This window comes from Oncorhynchus mykiss, chromosome 4, assembly GCF_057628025.1.
Source record: "Oncorhynchus mykiss isolate SJ-2025 chromosome 4, ASM5762802v1, whole genome shotgun sequence".
Taxonomy (NCBI): Eukaryota; Metazoa; Chordata; class Actinopteri; order Salmoniformes; family Salmonidae; genus Oncorhynchus; species Oncorhynchus mykiss.
In genome coordinates this window covers 68,958,854-68,981,336 of record NC_143025.1, presented here as the reverse complement: position 1 = coordinate 68,981,336, position 22,483 = coordinate 68,958,854, and the positions used below count along the sequence as shown (strand labels likewise).

At 43.7% G+C, this 22,483-nt stretch overlaps 1 protein-coding gene across 3 annotated transcripts in view; it reads left to right on the top strand.

Moving 5' to 3' along the window:
• The window catches only part of itpkb (inositol-trisphosphate 3-kinase B), a 55,101-nt gene that overhangs the window by 2,269 nt on the left and 30,349 nt on the right, over nucleotides 1–22,483 (top strand). For 2 of the 3 annotated variants that reach the window (XM_021600491.3, XM_021600490.3), the window contains exon 2: nucleotides 1,110–2,377. In XM_021600491.3, coding sequence (XP_021456166.2) covers nucleotides 1,241–2,377 — 1,137 coding nt within the window. In that variant the 5' untranslated portion in view covers nucleotides 1,110–1,240. The remainder of the gene's footprint in view (nucleotides 1–1,109; nucleotides 2,378–22,483) is intronic. The other variant, XM_090232835.1, reaches the window with a different exon arrangement.

Sequence of the window (22,483 nt, the reverse complement as noted above, 5' to 3'; positions counted from 1 at the left end):
TTCTTCTCTCCCTGCCCCCTGAAACACTAATCTTGCAGTATTTCATATAAATGTAGCTTATACTTAATCTTTCCTTCTGTCTTTTCTGTTTATTATGATTCACATATTTTCCAGAGACTCTAGTCACTGCAGTTAACCTACAGTAACAGTATCCCACTAGACAAACACTGGTTGAATCAATGTTGTTTCCACGTCATTTCAATGTAATTACGTTGAACCAACGTGGAATAGACGTTGAATTGACATCTTTGCCCAGTGGGATACTTGTTTCTAGATCCCTACATTTGAGCTCAGTCACAATATGCTTACTCACTCTCAAAATAGCCTACAAGCCTTGTTATGGGATTATTTCTTTTGACTGTTTTGTGTCACAGGTTAACTAAACCAACGTTATGTGATATAAAGATTCAGGAATGCAGTCTGAAAGTATTACGCTATTAATCACATTTCTGTCTCACTGAAGCGTAGACATAAATGGCCGTGTACATGTTCTCCTTCAGAAGCATATGTTTTAGGTATTTGGAATACACTCTGTATTTTGTCCAGCAGAAGACTTAAAACTGTATTTCCTCAAACGCTGCTGGACCTCATTCGCAGACAAAATGTGGGGGCTGCCCTAGATTAAAAAGAAAACTGAGTAGAGAAGCACGTCATCAAAGAGCAAGGCCAAATAGCCGTATCATTCCATTTCAGGAACATGTAGTTTACGGTAGAGAGCTACAGTGAATCTCTCTCTAAGACTAATGGCAACGTGTATATCTATTCTTGTGTCTCATTACCTACAGTAGATTTTAAGTAAGAAAAGTTAAACTCTGGGTATTTTCTTAGCTAGAGAAAAAGCAAACACATTACTATTTCATGCAACATTGATTTGTTTCTTGTATAGGCAAGTAATCCGCCTTGCCTTGGGAAGGAATGCTACCTTTGTGAGGGATTTGCTGGGTCATATTTTTAGAACAAAATGAAAGCTACACACTCATTAGTCCACACTCCACAGTGTGGGAAATAAGCTTTATTCTCATTCAAATGCAAGTCATATAATTTCAGCCTTTATTGAAGCTTTTACTGACTATGTTTTGTTTTTCCTCTCCAACAACTCTCCTCCATAGAAGATTCAGCAGGAAATTCCACCTCTCTTTTCACATACCCCACCAAATGCTATGGTGGTGTGTAGATGCCAGAGCACCAACCAGGACTAGAGCTAGATGGGAGAACATACTGACAGTACGAGTCTGATACTATGGCTGCTTATGCCCTGAGCAGTCTAATTATGATGAATAGCAACAATCTGAAGAGTGAGAGCAGCCCTCGGACTGGGAGGCCTGTGCTCCCTGTGCCAGACCGCTCCACCTACTGCCAACTCCTGGTGACTGGGGGCCCCTACAGCCCTGGCAGCCTGAGTCCTGGCTCCCCTGGGGGCTCCTTCGTCTTTCCCACCTCTCCAGGCCCCAGCAGCCCCAGGGCCCGCTCCCCTTGCCGCCACCCTGATACCCTGGGGGTGATTGTGGGCAACCGTGTCCGCCGACTCAGCAGCAACGGAGATGATGAGGCCCCAAACGGGGAGGTGAAGCGCACAGTGCAGCTCCTGCAGATCCACCGGGAGCTCCTGAATGTGGAGGTCAACAAGAAGGTGGGTCTGTTCGAGGCCCAGATCTCTGGCCTGCGCACCCAGGTTCAGAACGCTGAGATCCAGCGCAGTCCTAGGGCCCCGCGCAGAACCGTGCCAGCCTCCCAGGCCAGTCAGCCCACACAGGTGCCCACACTCAACCCCCCACAGAGAGACTGCTCTCCAAGCATTCCCAAGGAACTCCAGAATGGGAAATTGTGTCTCCGCTCGGAGCAGGGAGTAACCGGGAATGGCAGAATAGAAAATAGCACGGCTGACCCAAATACAGAACAGGGAAGTCTGCTTGTGAAGAAATCAGCAGGAACTTGGTCCCAAGCTGACAGTTCAGCAAGCAGTCACTCCCCAAGTTCACTGAGGATTGGCAGCTTCTTGGCAGGCAGTGACAGTGAGCACCCTGTGGAGAGGGCCCAGACCTGCCTGACAAAGGCAGGAACGGAGCCAATGGAAACCCAGCTGCAAGCAGCCTCGGCATGGGCTGACAGAGAGGGGAGCTGCCCAGAGGTAGGGACCACCATCCCAGCCGTCATAGTAACGGACCACGGGATGGAGGCCCAGGGAGAAGGCTGTGATCTGAGCAGCGAGCCCCAGCACAGCCCCAGATCATCCCGAGCCCTGAGGAAGCTGTCCTCCTCCTCAGCCTCTTCCACAGGCTTCTCCTCCTCCTGGGAGGAATCAGAGGACGACATCTCCAGCGACCCGGAGAGAGCCGAGGGACTGTCACCTGCCCTCCTTAACACCCAGCAGAAAGCTGTGAGTAACTCATTTTTATTAAGGAACAAACTCATTCATTATTTAGTCTGTCACTAATCAATGTATCTTCTCTTTCACATTGAATGGGTAGATAGATAGAAATCAAATTTTACCCAAAACATTTGGTTTATTGTTCAATGAAATAGGGACTGAAGTTAATAATTCAAGTTTTAAGAAAGCTATTTAGGTAATTGGGAAATTCTGTTTTGACACATTTAAGTGGCATATGTAGGTCCGTGACACTCCCATCTCTAAATTAACTTGTACGTTTGCTAGAGGGCCTCTCTTCCTCAAGTTCTTTGTCACACGGCACTCTTGCAACAAACCGATCCGCTTCCTCCCTGAATAACGGTTGACATTCTCACTAACAAAGGTACTTCTGTGTCCCGTTGTCAACCTCAGAGACTATGACTCTGACCGCTGTTGGACGTTCTTCAAAGAGAAGGCTTCTGGCATGGTTTATATATGAGGGGATGTGTATACAGGTGTAGGATCTTCATATGACCAGTTTTTCACAGCAGGAAAATAATCCTGCAGCAACAGGAAATGCAAATGATTGTGTGGATTATAATTAATGGCCATTTTTGTGGGTGTTGACACATTTTCAGTTAGGGCAAATAAAGTCTGAAATATTTAGGGGAAATTACAAACTTTAGAAGCCTTTTAAACCTAAAATACATTACAAGTTGGCATTTCCTACTGTTCAGGACATTTCTTGCAACAACAGGATGATCCATTTAAGATCTTACATCTGTACGTTAAGGGAAGAGTTTGCTTTAAAACAATGCACCAGGATTTGCTTACCCTAAGTGTTAGGACCAATAAATGTCATTAGTGGTGAGTGTGCTACTGCTGGGTGGTCTGAGATATTAATTACAATATACCTCGGAAATCATCTGTGAGAATTTGTCATCTCATTAAAACCTCCTTGGCCTGTCTACGTCTGACGTCTGACCTTATGTCTGAGATGCGTCACTGATTACCGCCATCACAGTGTTGTGTTGCTGGGTTGCAGCTGGAGCACACACACAGACACAGGCCTCCAGTGGCAGACTAAAGTGGCAGGATGAGGATAATGTGCTCCACATGCTGTACGGGACGTGTGCCAGGAGATCCATGTGATGTCTTGTCTGGGATAAACAAGTAAATCAGAGGGAGAAAACACTTCATTGTGCCCATCTGGGCTGACCATAGCAAACAAAATAAATATATGAATGCAGAGCACAGCCGCAAGGCCTAGATGGCCCAGATAGCCTTGAAGTTAAGTGAATGGAACTGTGCTGGTTTTGTGAAGGCTGTTTACACTGTAATTGATTTGCTTTGGAGATGAATGTGTTGCTTTTATGTATCCATGACAGGGAGGCAGTCCTCTTTTACTGGCCTATGTCTGAGGAAAGTGTGAATCCCAGAAAAAGAGAAAATACACTTAGCAAGCTACTTGATGATGATAGATGGCAGAACCATTACCCAGGAGACCTCTGCTTATTATTGAGCGATATTATCTTGACCTTAATGATACACTGATTTGTAATTGATATATTGCAGTGAACTCAGATTGGTGGTTAAGGTGTTTGGAGTGCAGACAGGAGAAATTGACCCAGCTGGAAAGGGCATATTTTATTTTATAATGCCATTTTTTGTTACTTTCCAAATAGTTCAAGTTAACTGGGTATAAATAGTAGGTTTCTGGAGTCTATTGGCTATAGTTTATACTTACTTTTCACAGTATTCTCTTATAAGGAATTAGTTATATGTGGGTCGTTTCACCAATTAGGTGCCTTTGGAGTAGTGTAACTTGTTGAGATTGTTTTTGTTGCTTTATTTCACCTCATTTTAACATTCAGTCATAAAAAGCACGTTCCCATCTCAAGAGGTCAAAAAATATATACTATAGTAACTGCCTATTAAGTGCCAATTAAAGTTGACCATAACAGGTTTGACTAGTTCCTCTTAAATCATCCATAAATCCCCTTGTGACAGGGGAAATGGAAACTTATTTTGTGCAACAGGGATGGACAATTGAATGCAAGCGTCACAACAAAATGTTGATCGTTAAAACATTTCTAGCCTTTCTTATCTATGGGTAACAGGATTACTGTGTTATGTTCAAACCGCTCAGGTTTCCACCACAAAACACCAGAAAATGTCCAAAAAGAGTAGAACCAGCTCACCTGCTTTTATACTGTGATTTGACTATTAGATGTTCAATGTTTCTTTTGAAAAACAAACATTTAAAAAGGAATAGTTTCACCATATTAAAACGAGAGTTCAGTTCATGTAACAAGGTTGACCTTGGAATGAGGGACAGGTTTTTTTCCCCCCAACTTTAAAATCAATCAGTAATAACATTAAATACATAATCATCTTTGGAAATGACTTTGTCAAAGCAGCAAAATAACTAGGGCTTTACAGTCATGGTGAAAACTTGGATAAATGTTGGGGTCAAGATCATAAAGTCACAGAGGATGCAGAGTGACATGTCAAAAAGCTGCATTTTGGAACTCTAGCAAGTCTATTCATATAGAAAATCTGACTTATTGAATTGACCATGTGGTCTATATGAAATGTAGACTCGAAATGACGTTGCCATGTGCAGCACCGAAGATATTGAGACGAGCGAGACGGAAGACTTTGCTCTCACACATTGTATCTGCACATGTGTATGGGTTCTCTTCACATTGTTCCAGCGTGGTAGCCACGGAGACGTTAAACCTCGCGCTTCAACACCTTAAGTTGTTGTGGAAATTGACATTATGAATGTCCCTAGGCAGGTAGTATTGTTTACACACAGACTGAAAACCTTCTAAGCACTTCAACATGTTCTAGCATCTGCCCCCTTCCTTTCTTAGTCACAGCAGTAGATTACACCAAAGTGATGGCAAATACCTTAAGTACAATACCAAACCATAGCCATGGGAAGTAGGGTGCTGATTGTGCTGCAGTATTTTTTTAATATATATATATATACAGTGCCTTGCGAAAGTATTCGGCCCCCTTGAACTTTGCGACCTTTTGCCACATTTCAGGCTTCAAACATAAAGATATAAAACTGTATTTTTTTGTGAAGAATCAACAACAAGTGGGACACAATCATGAAGTGGAACGACATTTATTGGATATTTCAAACTTGTTTTACAAATCAAAAACTGAAAAATTGGGCGTGCAAAATTATTCAGCCCCCTTAAGTTAATACTTTGTAGCACCACCTTTTGCTGCGATTACAGCTGTAAGTCGCTTGGGGTATGTCTCTATCAGTTTTGCACATCGAGAGACTGAAATTTTTTCCCATTCCTCCTTGCAAAACAGCTCGAGCTCAGTGAGGTTGGATGGAGAGCATTTGTGAACAGCAGTTTTCAGTTCTTTCCACAGATTCTCGATTGGATTCAGGTCTGGACTTTGACTTGGCCATTCTAACACCTGGATATGTTTATTTTTGAACCATTCCATTGTAGATTTTGCTTTATGTTTTGGATCATTGTCTTGTTGGAAGACAAATCTCTGTCCCAGTCTCAGGTCTTTTGCAGACTCCATCAGGTTTTCTTCCAGAATGGTCCTGTATTTGGCTCCATCCATCTTCCCATCAATTTTAACCATCTTCCCTGTCCCTGCTGAAGAAAAGCAGGCCCAAACCATGATGCTGCCACCACCATGTTTGACAGTGGGGATGGTGTGTTGCTTTTACGCCAAACATAACGTTTTGCATTGTTGCCAAAAAGTTCAATTTTGGTTTCATCTGACCAGAGCACCTTCTTCCACATGTTTGGTGTGTCTCCCAGGTGGCTTGTGGCAAACTTTAAACGACACTTTTTATGGATATCTTTAAGAAATGGCTTTCTTCTTGCCACTCTTCCATAAAGGCCAGATTTGTGCAATATACGACTGATTGTTGTCCTATGAACAGAGTCTCCCACCTCAGCTGTAGATCTCTGCAGTTCATCCAGAGTGATCATGGGCCTCTTGGCTGCATCTCTGATCAGTCTTCTCCTTGTATGAGCTGAAAGTTTAGAGGGACGGCCAGGTCTTGGTAGATTTGCAGTGGTCTGATACTCCTTCCATTTCAATATTATCGCTTGCACAGTGCTCCTTGGGATGTTTAAAGCTTGGGAAATCTTTTTGTATCCAAATCCGGCTTTAAACTTCTTCACAACAGTATCTCGGACCTGCCTGGTGTGTTCATTGTTCTTCATGATGCTCTCTGCGCTTTTAACGGACCTCTGAGACTATCACAGTGCAGGTGCATTTATACGGAGACTTGATTACACACAGGTGGATTGTATTTATCATCATTAGTCATTTAGGTCAACATTGGATCATTCAGAGATCCTCACTGAACTTCTGGAGAGAGTTTGCTGCACTGAAAGTAAAGGGGCTGAATAATTTTGCACGCCCAATTTTTCAGTTTTTGATTTGTTAAAAAAGTTTGAAATATCCAATAAATGTCATTCCACTTCATGATTGTGTCCCACTTGTTGTTGATTCTTCACAAAAAAATAACAGTTTTATATCTTTATGTTTGAAGCCTGAAATGTGGAAAAACGTCACAAAGTTCTATGGGGCCGAATACTTTCGCAAGGCACTGTATATATATAGCATGTCCTGCGTTGCATATAATCGATGAGGTGCGCATTCACAAAAAAAGGACTATTGCTCCAACGTGTACCTAACCATAAACATCAATGCCTTTCTTAAAATCAATACACAAGTATATATTTTTAAACCTGCATATTTAGTTAATATTGCCTGCTAACATGAATTTCCTTTAACTAGGTAAATTGTGTCACTTCTCTTGCAACAGAGTCAGGGTATATGCAGCAGTTTGGGCCGCCTGGCTCGTTGCGAACTGTGTGAAGACTATTTCTTCCTAACAAAGACAGCCAACTTCGCCAAACGGGGGATGATTTAACAAAAGCGAATTTGCGAAAAAAGCACAATCGTTGCACGACTGTACCTAACCATAAACATCAATGCCTTTCTTAAAATCAATACACAGAAGTATATATTTTTAAACCTGCATATTTATCTAAAAGAAATCCAGGTTAGCAGGCAATATTAACCAGGTGAAATTGTGTCACTTCTCTTGCGTTCATTGCACGCTGAGTCAGGGTATTTGCAAAAGTTTTGGCCGCCTGGCTCGTTGCGAACTAATTAATTATGACATAACATTGAAGGAACAGCAATATTTAGACTTAGGGATGCCACCCATTAGATAAAATACGGAACGGTTCCGTATTTCACTGAAATAATAAACGTTTTGTTTTCGAAATGATCGTTTCTGGATTCGACCATATTAATGACCAAAGGCTCATATTTCTGTGTGTTATTATGTTATAATTAAGTCTATGATTTGATATTTGATAGAGCAGTCTGACTGAGCGATGGTAGGCAGCAGCAGGCTCGTAATCATTTATTCAAATAGCCAGCAGCTCTTCGCAATGCTTCAAGCATTGAGCTGTTTATGACTTCAAGCCTATCAACTCCCGAGATTAGGCTGGTGTAACCGATGTGTAATGGCTAGCTAGTTAGCGGGGTGCACGCAAATAGCGTTTCAAACGTCACTCACTCTGAGACTTGGAGTAGTTGTTTCCCTTGGTCTGCATAGGTAACGCTGCTTCGAGGGAGGCTGTTGTCGATGTGTTCCTGGTTCGAGCCCAGGTAGGGGCGAGGAGAGGGACGGAGGCTATACTGTTACACTGGCAATACTAAAGTGCCTATAAGAACATCCAATAGTCAAAGGTATATGAAATACAAATTGTATAGAGAGAAATAGTCCTATAAATACAATATAAACTACAACCTAAAACCTCTTATCTTGGAATATTGAAGTCTCATGTTAAAAGGAACCACCAGCTTTCATATGTTCTCATGTTCTGAGCAAGGAACTTAAACGTTAGCTTTTTTTTATATGGCACATATTGTACTTTTACTTTCTTCTCCAACACTTAACGAGCATTATTTAAACCAAATTGAACATGTTTCATTATTTATTTGAGGCTAAATAGATTTTATTGATGTATTATATTAAGTTAAAATAAGTTTTCATTCAGTATTGAATAATTGTCATTATTACAAATTTAAATAAAAAATGTGTCCGATTAATCGGTATCAGCTTTTTTGGGGGGGGGGTCCCCCAATAATCGGTATCGGCATTGAAAAATCATAATCGGTCGACCTCTAGTACGGTTGCATTTTGGCTTTGTTTAGATGGATGAAACCAGTGGGCAGCATACAGACACCACCGGCTACAGACCTGCCTTAGAACTACACAGCTGCAAGTAAGATCTATTTGTTTAGATGATGCAGCGCAAAATATATGTAAATGACGTCATCATTTCCTCAATCAACGTTTGTACCGACAGCCTATTGAATAACCTATCACGGCTCCCCAACCCTGTTCCTGGCGTGCTAACGTCCTGTAAAATTTCACTCCAACCCCAGTTGGAACTAACCCGATTAATTTGATAAACCAGCTAATTATTTAGAATCAGGTGCGCTAGATTAGGGTTGGAATGAAAACCTACAGGATGGTAGCTCTCCAGGAACAGGGTTGGAGAGCCCTGTAGAAAACATGTATAAAATGCATCCTCCAATTGCAACGTCTGCCAATGCTCACACATATTGTCTCAAGAAAATGTTGTACAGTGCATAGCAAAACATTCTAAAAACCTGTTTTGCTTTGTCATTATGGGGTAGTGTGTGTAGATTGCTGAGGGAAAATGTATTTAATCCATTCTAGAATAAGGCTGTAATGTAACAAAACTTGGAAAAAGTCAAGGGGTGTGAATACTTTCCGAAGGCACAGTGTTTTTAGTACCCTCCAACACCAAGTTAGGCATACCTCATTTCAAAATAGGCCATCATCACTGTCAATCATGAATGATAATGATTTACGTTTTACCGGTGAAACTGCATCTGCATGCCAATCATTTGATTGATCTCAATCAGTTTCATGCATTTTGATCTTCTTGAATTGCTGTTTCATGAGCGAATTAGAGCAAATTATGTTAACAAACTATTAAGCGTTCTTGTATTTTGTTTCAATCAAAGCATAATGTATATCCTGCATAGTGGCTCTGAGTTTTGGCACGTGATCATTTTTTGGGGACTATTCAGCTTCAGCTAACCATCCTAAAATGTCATTAGAAATGAGGTGTTTTGGTGGAACAGTAATGTTATAGGCCTGCTATGCTGTTCGGTTCTGTTATATTAAATTCTAATTCATCATAATGTGATCTTGCGAGACATTGCTTCAGCTTTGATCTAACTTTACTAAACGAGCACCATTGTGAGAAGTGATTATCTTCTGTAATAATGATAATAATAATAATTATAATAATAAGTGATGAGGGCTATTTGGTGGAGGCAACAGATCTTGATGAGTGTTATTTTACACGATTGGAGCACCCATCGTGGTTCTAAAAGGACTGTATTATATAAACTTTGATTAGCTTGAACACATGGTTACAATATACCCGATCACAGAATAAAAGAAAACAGAGGGCTGAACTATGAATTCATATAATTTATTTGCAGATATTTAATCATCAAATCAATGGATGAACATAAGTATTGACCATAAATCGTTACTACGTAGAATTGCAAGAAAATTTGTTTTAAAACAGCCATAAAATGTAAAGACCGCAGCCGGACAGGAGAAGCAGGTACGGGGAGTCAAACGTTTATTCAGGAACAGACAAAGAACATGACAGGAGCAGCGTCAGCACACGGGTAAACAAGGACATATGACAAACATCAATCCCAAAGCAGGGAACAGAGCTAGGGAACAGACAGATATAGGGAAGGCAATAACACAAGTAATAGAGCTGAGTCCGATGAGTGCAGATGCCCATGACAGGGATAGGCAGGTGTGCGTACTGATGGTGAGTCGATTGCGTAATCCTCGGGAGCCTGGTGCCCTCGAGCGCCAGGGGGAGGAAGAGCGGGAACAGGCATGACAATAAAATCAAGCTTTTGGTGTGGTGTATTCATGCATCCCAATAAACTAGAACCTAAAAGCATTATTACCTCCAACTTGGCCCAATTCATGTTTTCAATTTCCCACCCTGACATAGCCTACCTTAACGGGCCCTGCGTCTCAACCAATAGTCAATATAGGTTAAAGATCCAAAGCAGAGCTACAGCAACTTGGGCTTTACAGTGGCCACTCTGGTTTGCGTGTCCTCTGCAGAATGGTGCAGCTGTAACCAAATGGTCACATATCGTTCTGGGTTCCACTGCGCAAGAGCAGATCGGTGGAGTTTTATAAACATCAAGGCAGACAGGTGATTTTTTTCTTCTTTTTTTCTATACGTTCTGAAGTTGTCAAGTCTCCAATGGGCCTCTGCATTGCACACATGTAGCCTACAGTTATTCATAATTCACCATAAGAAAGGGAAGAAACCACTATTTACCTACCTCTAGGCTGCTGTAGTCTACATATTTATTTGGTTTGTCATTGTATTGTTTTTCATGAAATTTGTGGTAATTAAATATAATTTATTTAGAATTTATCCCCCCAAAATGTCATGCTCTCTCACGCTCCCCCAGCACTACGTATCTGATTACTTGTGAAGCTAAGGCAGCTGCACTGCACTATTTCATCAATAAAAATATATATTTTGGGGGGAGAAAATTATTTGTCGCGAGCCCCCTTCCCCCCTCCCCGCAAATAAAATCGCAGCACCCCCGACCCCAAACTACTTCCCGTGGCTATGCACCAAACCTATTGTAAGATGCCTCTTTAGTCAGGAGCCGTCTGCTCTGCCTCCAATGAGGTTTCCTAATCCCAACAACAAAAATAAAGCAAGTTTATCACTAAACAGTATCAGTCAAAAGTTTGGACATACCTAGTACTCATTCCAGGGTTTTTCTTTATTTTTTACTATTTTCTACTTTGTAGAATAATAGTGAAGACATCAAAACTATGAAATAACATATATGTAATAATTTGGTAACAAAAAAAGTGTTAAACAAATCAAAATATATTTTATATTTGAGATTCTTCAAAGTAGCCACCCTTTGCCTTGATATAGTAGGTTTGTCCAAACTATTGACTGGTACCGTATATATGGCCTATTATAAATTTGTTACTAAATAGTAATTATAGCTCTATTGTTTATATTATCAAGCATTCAGATGGCTTTTTATAGTCTGGATGCAAATCTAATGCTTTAGCCAAGTTCTTTGTCATGGGTTATTGAGCTTATTAGGAAGGGGTTCTCTGGGCTGCGGGCACTGTGACACCCATCTGGAACCATGTCACGGTGGTGTCTCCTTTTCCTGTGTCGACCAGAGGAGGGAAGAGCCCTGCGCGCTACAGCACAGTGTAGCCTTGCTAGAACTGCAGTGCAGATGATGCAGGCTTGCGGTTGCCTGTTGCAACAGGCACAATAACAAATGCCCAGGGGAGCTGCTGTCTACAATGTGGTGCAGTCAGGTGTTTCTCTAGCGTTGTCAAAAAGTTGTGCGGTGGTTCAATAACATTAGTCATTAGTTGGACTGACTGTTGCAGACCAACTAGCTCCCTGTTGTCCGAATTATCTATCTAAAATATTATTACTCACGTGATAGAATATATACATATTTGAATGATATCTTCGTCTTGGGCTGTGGCCAGTTGTTTTTTTCTAACATCCGGCTTGATATTTTTCTGTGAATTGAAGTTCACGTCAAGTCCAGGGATAGTCCTGCATGGCCAGACTCAGGAAGACTGAAGATCCAGGGGTTCCCCATTGGAAACTACATGGAGCGTTATCTGTTGTTTTTGCAGTTTGTTGTTGTTCTTGTTGTTGATGATGCATGGGATGGCAGTTTAAAGGGCTGGGTAGCTAATAAGGCTGCATTTAGTGATGGCAGCTTCCTGTCTCCAACAGGAAGGATGAAGGGGGCTTATCACAACCACATGGCTGGACATGCTGTTGTGGTGCCTGGGTTATTAGCAGAATGGTGACACTCACTCAACACAGCTGGGTAACACTTCAGACGAGTTCTAATGAGAGAGATTGACACCTTTTTTATATTATTGTTGTTGTGCTTTCCCTTGAACTCAGTGAGAGGGACGTCAGCAGTGATGTGAACCAAATACGCACGCACACATTTCACACACCCACATATACCCCAAAAGCGAACTTTAATTTAGGTGAAGGATCTTGAGGGTTCAGAGCAATGGAAAAAGTAACACCCCTGTGGTAGCCTGTTGCCTGGGAGACCATGTGACGTCAAGCGAGGCCTGCTTCAAACAGCTGGGTTCTGTGTGCGCGTGTGTGTGTGTGTGTGCGCGCGTTCGTGTGCGTGTGTGTGTGTGTGTGTGTGAGAGAGAGAGAGAGAGAGAGAAGTGCTGCTAGGAGGGAGGGACCCGCTTTCTTATGCATGAGACAGGAAGTGCAACAATTTTTACATTCCCCCTCTTTTAGGTTGTATGAGGCTGACCCTAATACTCCATGGCAGAGCAGAGAGTTTAGCCTGGCTGGTTGGGTACCCACTAAAGGGAAAGTATCAGTGGACTCCTAATCAGTGTTTTTGTTTGCTATCTCACTCTGTCGAGATAGAACGACAATTGCATTTCTCAAGTGGCGTGTTGGCGGTTGTACTCTACTTATAGTAGTGGAGATTCCTTACTAGTTCTATATCTATGCCCGTTGTGTTATGAATGGTTTGTGAGTAATTGCCACTCAATCAACAACCTTGTGTTTAGAATTGCTAAACCTGTTGGATCCCCTTGTATAGCTGATGCTGCCTGCCACACAATTACCTACAGTGACATGTTGAACTCTAGTAAATAAGCAGAGAGGTGTTGCTTTGATGCTCTCTGCATAGATGTCTTCCTTTAAGGTGATTCATAGAAGTTGATTCCTTTTATGTCTATAAACCACCTCCCATCTTACTAGCACAGTATACTATACAGATACAGGATCTTAATTTGACCGGTTTCTCGTAGCAGGAAAATAATCCTGCAGCAACAGGAAATGTGGATTATTGTGTGGATTATAATCAATGGACATTTTTAAAGGGATTGATACATTTTTTTTGTCTGAAATGTTGAAGTGGAAATTACAAACTTTATAAACCTTTTTAAAACGTGAATACACTACAAGTTAACCTTTCCTGACAACAAGGTGATCAAATTAAGATCCTACATCTGTAGGTATAGTAGATGAATCATATCCCTGGTGCTAGCTCACTGGAATGTCTAAATCTCACTGTTATTGAAGGAACAGCAATGGTGTGCATCAAACAACTCTCATTACATTGAAGCAAGTCATTTACCCAGCATGGGACCAAAGTAGGACATTGAGTCCTCTAGTCTAGTCTATTGTGTGAGTGTATTCACTCTAGGATTGTTATTTACACGTTTCCACATGTCTACATGTCTCAGGGTATCAGCATAATGAAGAGAAGGCATGATGTCAGAAGAGGCCTGGTAAAGGATTCCCTTGTTTATGGCCCATTGCCAGTAGCTAGGTCTTTGTCTGTCTGTGTAGCTAGGTCTCTGTCCGTCTGTCTGTCCTGCTTCTGTATGGTTACTGCTGTGATGCTGCTGTGGGAAGACTAAAGCTGGATGAACTTAGGTCACATTCTCAGGCTTTGCACATGGTTAGTATATAGGATGCAGAGTTATAACACGTTCACTGTTATTACATTCTTCAGAACCTTTCACCTGAGGATTAGAGATGAAAGTATACTTAAGTGAATTTGTTTCTCATTTAGTAGAAGAGTGGTGAGATCAATACCATACAGTAATATGACAGAAACCTTTTGCGTGTTTGAAGAGTGGCTGGATGGACGTGAACTTTTTTCAGATAAAGGTCAGACAGACATATACATAGATCTTATTGGCCAGTGGAAAGTGTCTTATCTTCACAAGATCTATCTTTTTTTGTCACTCTATAATTTTTTTGTCGCAGATGTGGAAAATACTGTCGCCACCAACAAGCCCCCACCACTTTCCTGTCTCTCTGACAGAGGTTCCTCTTCAGGGGTTAAAAACCACTTCCTCCCTGTGCTCGGCGCTGTGCTCAGTGGAAACTTTAACAACACCAATGAGGTGGAGGAGTCGCTGAAGAGCGGCATCCCTTTCCTCCTGCTCAATATAGAACGCTGCCTGGGTCTATTTTATCAGAACAATAGCACGACGCAATGAGGTTACGTGCTCTCCCCACGATTACGGTTCTGCCTCTTCCGGTCCCCAACTAACAAACCCGCTGGGGCTTTTGATAACATGCTTGTAGAATGGCTGGAATGGAGATAGAGGGATGGACGGATGTGAGAGGGGTAGAGAAAGAGAGTGATCTTCTGGCCCATGGCTGTCCTGAGAAGAGTAGCTGAAGATGTTTCACACCCAAAACAATTTAGTCAGGGCCCCTGTATACACTGGATGCCAAAACATAGGTTAATTCACTACAAATAAATGTCTTGCAGTATAATAGGGTGTATGACATGTATTCACTGGGGACATATATTCACTGGGATGGACTATGTTGAGAACGGCCGTAAACAAATCCCACCCCGTCATGGCTGTGGTTTATTCACAGCAGGATGGCACAGTCATACAGGATTAAGGGGAGAAGGGAGGATCTGTGGGCCTTTTATGATGGATGAAGACTGTGGAAAGTTTGTTGAGAGGTGATACTGAGAATGTGCCCGTGGCCTCTGCCCTGCTGTGTTGTTTGTTTTGTTATGTTCTATTTTGACTATTTACCTCCAGCACTGGCCATGTGATTCTCATCACTGAGCCAGTCCATTAGATTACTGTGACTGATGCATTGAGGAGCACTTCATATCCCAATTAAAGTGATAAAATCCAAATGCCATGAGGTCGACTACAAATCACCAGATCTTTCTGTACTGAGGATGTGATTGAGGAACAAAGGGCACAGTGTATGTATTTGGAAGCACAAAGTCAAAGGCCCTGAACGAAATGAGCAAAATCTACTTTTGAACAACAACTCTACATCTACTATCTCCCGAAGAAAATTAATGCTGCTTGCCTGCTGTGCTAGGATGAGGGTTGCAAAGTTACCGGAATCTTCTGTAATTTTGGTAATTAACAGAAAAATCTATAGCAATATATTGTAATTTTGGTAATTTATACTTGAATAACTTAACTTTTTTTTTTTAAATGATTCATAAATAGTATTATTATTTTTTCATCTGTGTCCATATTGTCCTTGCGTTTCTAGTAGATAGACCATATGGTTCAAGAGAAAATAGCCTAATTAATGATGAAAACATCTAATCAACACTGACTTAATTTTAAATAAACTCTTCCACTACTGACTTTTTTCACAACTGCCACCAGTTTGAAGCCAAGACATTGATAACAAATACATATTGACAGGGGTGCAACTTTGGTTTTAGAAGTGGGGAGGGCATTTTTTAAATGATTTTTTATTTAACCTTTATTTAACTAGATACAGTGCATTCGGAAAGTATTCAGACCGCTTGACTTTTTCCATATTTGGTTACATTACAGCCTTATTCTAAAATTGATTAAACAATAACCCATAATGACAAAGCGAAAACAGGTTTTTAGAAATTGTAGCAAATGTATTAAATATAAAAAAAAACATCAGATTTACATAAGTATTCAGACCCTTTACTCAGTACCTGGAGGACCTTTGGCAGTGATCACAGCCTCGAGTCTTCTTGGTTATTGTTGGGGGGAATCTAAAGCTAATTTCCTGCATTTCTACACAATCCAATATGACCCATTGCCCTTCTAGCCGTCTCTATTTAAAACAACAAAAAGTAAGCAAAAATGCCCCCAGTCACCAAGCTAGATATCATTGTTAAATATGTTTTTTGTGGGAAGCTCCTACAGACCACCAAGTGCTAACAGTCAGTAGCTGGATAATGTGTGAAATGCTTATGTTAATGTATGTGATATACAGTATGTGGTATACTTTCTGGGTGATTTAAATATTGAATGCCTTTCATCAAGCTGCCCACTCAAGAAAAGCTTCAAACTGTAAGCAGTGCCGGCAACCTGGTTCAGGCTATCAGTCAACCTACCAGTGTAGTTACAAAAAGCACATTAATTAAATCATCAAGATGTATTGATCACATCTTTACTATTGCTGCAGAAATTTGCTTTAAAGCAGTATCCAAATCCATCGGATGTAGGAAAACCAAAGTTCCAAAGGCTGGGCCTAATATAATGTATAAGAGGTATGTATGTAGTGATTCCTATGTTGCTAATGTAAATAATATTTGTTGGTTTGTGGTGTGTAATGAGGAGCAACCAGATGCTCCAGTTGACACGTTTATGAAATTGCTTATTCCAGTTACTAATAAGCATGCACCCATTAATGACTGTAAAAACTGTTAAATTCCCGTGTATTAATGAGGAATTGAAGGGAAAAAATGATGGCTGCACAACCGATTGGCAAATGGACTGCAAATTGAGAAAACATGTGACTAAACTGAATAAAAAGAAGAAGAATCTATACTATGAAAAATGTATAAATGATATAAAGAATGGCAGTACAAAGCTTTGGAGCACTTTAAATGACATTTTGGGAAAAAAGGCAAACTCAGCTCCATCATTCATTGAATCAGATGGCTCATTCATCACAAATCCCACTGATGTTGTCAATTATTTTAATTATTTTTTCATTGGCAAGATTATCAAATGTAGGCATGAATGGCCAGCAACAAACGCTGACACTACACATCCAAGTACTGGAAATGAAATTGATGATATAAAGATTGTGGGAGCTGTTTTGTTACACTTCAGTCCAGCTTTTGACATGATCGATCATAATGCAGGAAAAACGTATGTGTTATGGATTTACACTCCCTGCTATATTGTGGATAAAGAGTTACCTTGTCTCGCCTGCTCCCGCTCTCCCTCCCTGGCACTCGAGGGCACCCGGCTACCCTTCTTTACACGCACCTGTCGCCATCATTACGTGCAGCAGCGCTCATTGGACTCACCTGGACTCCTTCACTTTGTTGATTACCCCCTGTATATCTGTCTGTTCCTCTAGGGTCTTCCCTGCGTCCGCATTAATTGTTGTTATGTGTTCCTGTCTAGACGCTGTTCCTGTTCCGTTTCACGTCCGGCAGCTATTAAACCTTCACTCCCTATACCTGCTTCTCATCTCCTGCGTTGATCCTTACATACCTGTCTAACAGAACACATAGGGTGTTCTTTAATGGAAGCCTTTCCAACATAATCCAGGTAGAATCAGGAATTCCCCAGGGCAGTTGTCTAGGCCCTTTTTTCAATCTTTAATTTTGAGTAAAGCCAGTGTGTCTATGTATGCGGATGACTAAACACTATATACATCAGTTACTACAGTGAGTGAAATCACTGCACACTTAAAGTTAGTTTCAGAATGGGTGTCAAGAAATAAGTTAGTTCTAAATATTTCAAAAACTTAAAGCATTGTATTTGGGACAAATCATTCACTAAATCCTAAATCTCAGCTAAATATTTTATTATATAATGTGGAAAGCAAGTCGAGGTGACTAAACTGCTTGGAGTAACCCTGGATTGTAAACTGTCAAGGTCAAAACATTTTGATACATTAGTGGCTAAGATGGGGAGAAGTCTGTCCGTAATAAAGCGCCGCTCTGCCTTTTTTTCACAATCCCCAAGTCAAGAACAGACGATGGGATATGCACAGTACTACATAGAGCCATGGCTACATGGAACTCTATTCCACAGCAGGTAACTGACACAGGTAACTGATAAAAAACAGATACAAATACACCTTATGGAACAGCAGAGACACACACAGACACAGGCTTACACACACACACATGATAAGACACATACTCTGCACACACGTACACATTGAGTTTGTATTGTAGATATGTGATAGTAGAGTAGTGGCCTGAGGAAACACACTTAATGTGTTGTGAAAAGTGTTATGTCATGTAGTATTTTTTTTATTTTTATATATAACTGACTTAATGTTGCTGGAACCCAAATGAAAATAAGAATGAACAAGATCAAAGCTAATTCAATAATCGATATTGTGTTGCACCTTTAACAAATACCCTAACAAATGAACAAATCAAGTACAAAGACTTTTGATTGTCTTTATTAGTAAGACATCCTCTATATCAAATTTCCACCAGACCTCCCAGACAGCCCGAGCCGCCTGCATACCCGACCCCCGCCAATCTAATCAATACCTCAACTCCCTCTCAACAAAATCCCCCCCCACCCACACCTTTTTTAAAAGTATTCCCAAGGGAAAGGTTTGGAAACAAAAGTAAAAAATTATAATAACACATACACCTACACATTAACACACACAATTAATATCATAGGCCTAATAGTATTGTAGAGCTCTTTTTACTTGCACACAATATAGCTGGGTCGCCCCGTCCTACCCCTAAGGGTCCACAATCCTGCACTGCCCCAAACCCAACACACCCACTCAGCTTTAGGATCTTAGTGAAACATTCATTATTGGTTTTGGGTGTGTTATGCCAAGGCCAGAGTGACAACCCACAGGACGGCAGACCCCCAGGGCCAGGACCAAGCAGCCCAGCAGCTAGGGATTGCCTAAATAGGTATCTCCCCTGACGTAGGCATGTTTTTTTAATACAGACTCATTTTGTCGTACTGTTATTCCATATAAGGCATCCAGACCTTATGAAAGTTGCCCAGTATACCCCTAATCTTGTAATAAATCAAATCTAGCGATACATAACTTGACATTTCTGCCATCCTTTGTGACATTGTGGGAGGATAACCAACCTTCCAATTAATGGCAATGCATTTCTTAGATGCTTGGTTACACAGTTTCGTTTGATAAGTCTCCAGTATCAACAAAAACGGGGAGAAGGGAGAATCTGTAGACATGCTGAGGTAAAATACATACTCTGACAGAATTCAGCCAGCCTTCACAAGACCATGACATATGCAAATATGTCCCCTTTTGTGTTTTACAACTCCAGCAGAGGAAGTACATTTCTGAGTGCATGTTATTCAGATACACTGGCATATAGTACGTTCTATGGAGGGTCTTAAACTGCAGTCATTCATCATCATCAATAGCTTCTACCAGGTCTTCCTCACATTTTTGTTTTACATGCTTTGTGTCATTGGGAAAAGCATCTATCAACCCTTGATACCGTTTGGAAATCAATTTGAGGTTTTTCAGGCTGCCTTAAAATGGTTTCAATCTTTGAAACATCTGGCTTGTAAAGTGTTTGCTGCACAGAGAGAATAAAGTGCATCTGCAAAAAATTCCCCTCAGCTTCGTCACAGACTGGTCTTCCCTGGCTGCCTGTCCCTGCTGAGACTCATCACCATCTGGTCCTCCTAAGATGAGGCATGACAAATAATTAATAGTTGTATAGTTTAAATGACCATTATTCCCAGATCCAAGACTGTAGCTTTAAGCTAATGTACTGTAGCTAGTGTGGGGTCTACCAATCAACTCAAGATGGAAGTTTGTATCATTCACTGATTGTTAATATACTGCAAAATTCAACTGAGCTCCGTAGATTCGTCTTCCCTGGCTGTCTGACCCTGCTGGGACACCTGTCACCATCTGATCCTGTGTAACGGTGTTCGTCTATAGGAGGAGAAGAAGCGGACCAAAGCGCAGCGTGGTGGTTACTCATGTTCTTTAATTAATGGAAACTGAACGATACATGAAATAACTTAACTCTACAAAAACAACAAACGGAACGTGAAAACCTATACAGCCTATCCTGTGAAAACAAACACAGTGACAGGAACAATCACCCACAAACACACAGTGAAACCCAGGCTACCTAAGTATGATTCTCAATCAGAGACAACTAATGACACCTGCCTCTGATTGAGAACCATACTAGGCCGAAAACATAGAACTGCCCCAAAACATAGAAAAACAAACATAGACTACCCACCCAACTCACGCCCTGACCATACTAAATAAATACAAAAACAACGGAAATAGAGGTCAGAACGTGACAGTACCCCCCCCCAAAGGTGCGGACTCCGGCCGCAAAACCTTGACCTATAGGGGAGGGTCTGGGTGGGCGTCTGTCCGCGGTGGCGGCTCTGGCGCGGGACGCGGACCCCACTTCACCATTGTCTTAGTCCGCCTTATTGTCCGCCTCCGTGGCCTTCTCACCATGACCACCCCTCTCAATGACCCCACTGGACAGAGGGGCTGCTCGGGACAGAGGGGCAGCTCGGGACAGAGGTGAAGCAGCTGCTCGGGACAGAGGGACAACTGCTCGGGACAAAGGGGCGATAGCAGCTCGGGACAGAGGGGCGATAGCAGCTCGGGACAGAGGGGCGATAGCAGCTCGGGACAGAGGGGCGATGGCTGCTCTGGACAGAGGGACAGCTGCTCGGGACAGAGGGGCAGCTGCTCGGGACAGAGGGGCGGCAGCAGCTTGGGACAGAGGGGCGACAGCTGCTCTGGACAGAGGGGCAGCTGCTCGGGCGGCCCCTGGCTGACTGACGGCACTGGCGGCCCCTGGCTTACTGGCGGCACTGGCGGCCCCTGGCTTACTGGCGGCCCCTGGCTGACTGGCGGCCCCTGGCTGACTGGCGGCACTGGCGGCCCCTGGCTGACTGGCGGCACTGGCGGCCCCTGGCTGACTGGCGGCACTGGCGGCCCCTGGCTGACTGGCGGCACTGGCGGCCCCTGGCTGACTGGCGGCACTGGCGGCCCCTGGCTGACTGGCGGCACTGGCGGCCCCTGGCTGACGGGCGGCACTGGCGGCCCCTGGCTGACGGGCGGCACTGGCGGCCCCTGGCAGACGGGCGGCACTGGCGGCCCCTGGCAGACGGGCGGCACTGGCGGCTCCTGGCAGACGGGCGGCACTGGCGGCGCTGGGCAGACGGGCGGCATTGGCGGCGTTGGGCAGACGGGCGGCGCTGGCGGCGCTGGGCAGACGGGCGGCGCTGGGCAGACGGGAGGCTCCGGCAGAGGCGCCGGACAGGCGGGAGGCTCCGGCAGAGGCGCCGGACAGGCGGGAGGCTCCGGCAGAGGCGCCGGACAGGCGGGAGGCTCCGGCAGAGGCGCCGGACAGGCGGGAGGCTCCGGCAGCGGCGCCGGACAGGCGGGAGGCTCCGGCAGAGGCGCCGGACAGGCGGGAGGCTCCGGCAGAGGCGCCGGACAGACGGGAGACTCCGGCAGCGCTGGAGAGGAGGAAGGCTCTGGTAGCGCCGGAGAGGCGGGAGACTCCGGCAGCGCTGGAGAGGAGGAAGGCTCTGGACGGATGGGCCGGAGAGACAGCCTGGTACGGGGAGCTGCCACCGGAGGGCTGGGGTGTGGAGGTGGTGACGGATAGACCGGGCCGTGCAGGCGCACTGGAGCTCTTGAGCACCGAGCCTGCCCAACCTTACCCGGTTGAATGGTCCCGGTCGCCCTGCCAGTGCGGCGAGGTGGAATAGCCCGCACTGGGCTATGCAGGCGAACCGGGGACACCGTGCGCAAGGCTGGTGCCATGTAAGCCGGCCCAAGGAGACGCACTGGAGACCAGATGCGTAGAGCCGGCTTCATGGCACTTGGCTCGATGCCCACTCTAGCCCGGCCGATACGCGGAGCTGGAATGTACCGCACCGGGCTGTGCACCCGCACTGGGGACACCGTGCGCTCCACAGCATAACACGGTGCCTGCCCGGTCTCTCTAGCCCCCCGGTAACCACAGGAAGTTGGCTCAGGTCTCCTACCTGGCGTAGCCATACTCCCTGTTAGCCCCCCCCCAAGAAATTTTTGGGGCTGACTCCCGGGCTTCCATCCACGACGCCGCGCTGCCTCCTCATACCAGCGCCTCTCCGCTTTCGCCGCCTCCCGTTCTTCCTTGGGGCGGCGATACTCTCCTGGCTGAGCCCAAGGTCCTTTACCGTCTAGTTCGTCCTCCCATGTCCAATCCTCCTCGCGCTGCTCCTGCTGCTGCTTTCTCCTTTGCCCATTACCACACCGCTTGGTCCTGTTGTGGTGGGTGATTCTGTAACGGTGTTCGTCTATAGGAGGAGAAGAAGCGGACCAAAGCGCAGCGTGGTGGTTACTCATGTTCTTTAATTAATGGAAACTGAACGATACATGAAATAACTTAACTCTACAAAAACAACAAACGGAACGTGAAAACCTATACAGCCTATCCTGTGAAAACAAACACAGTGACAGGAACAATCACCCACAA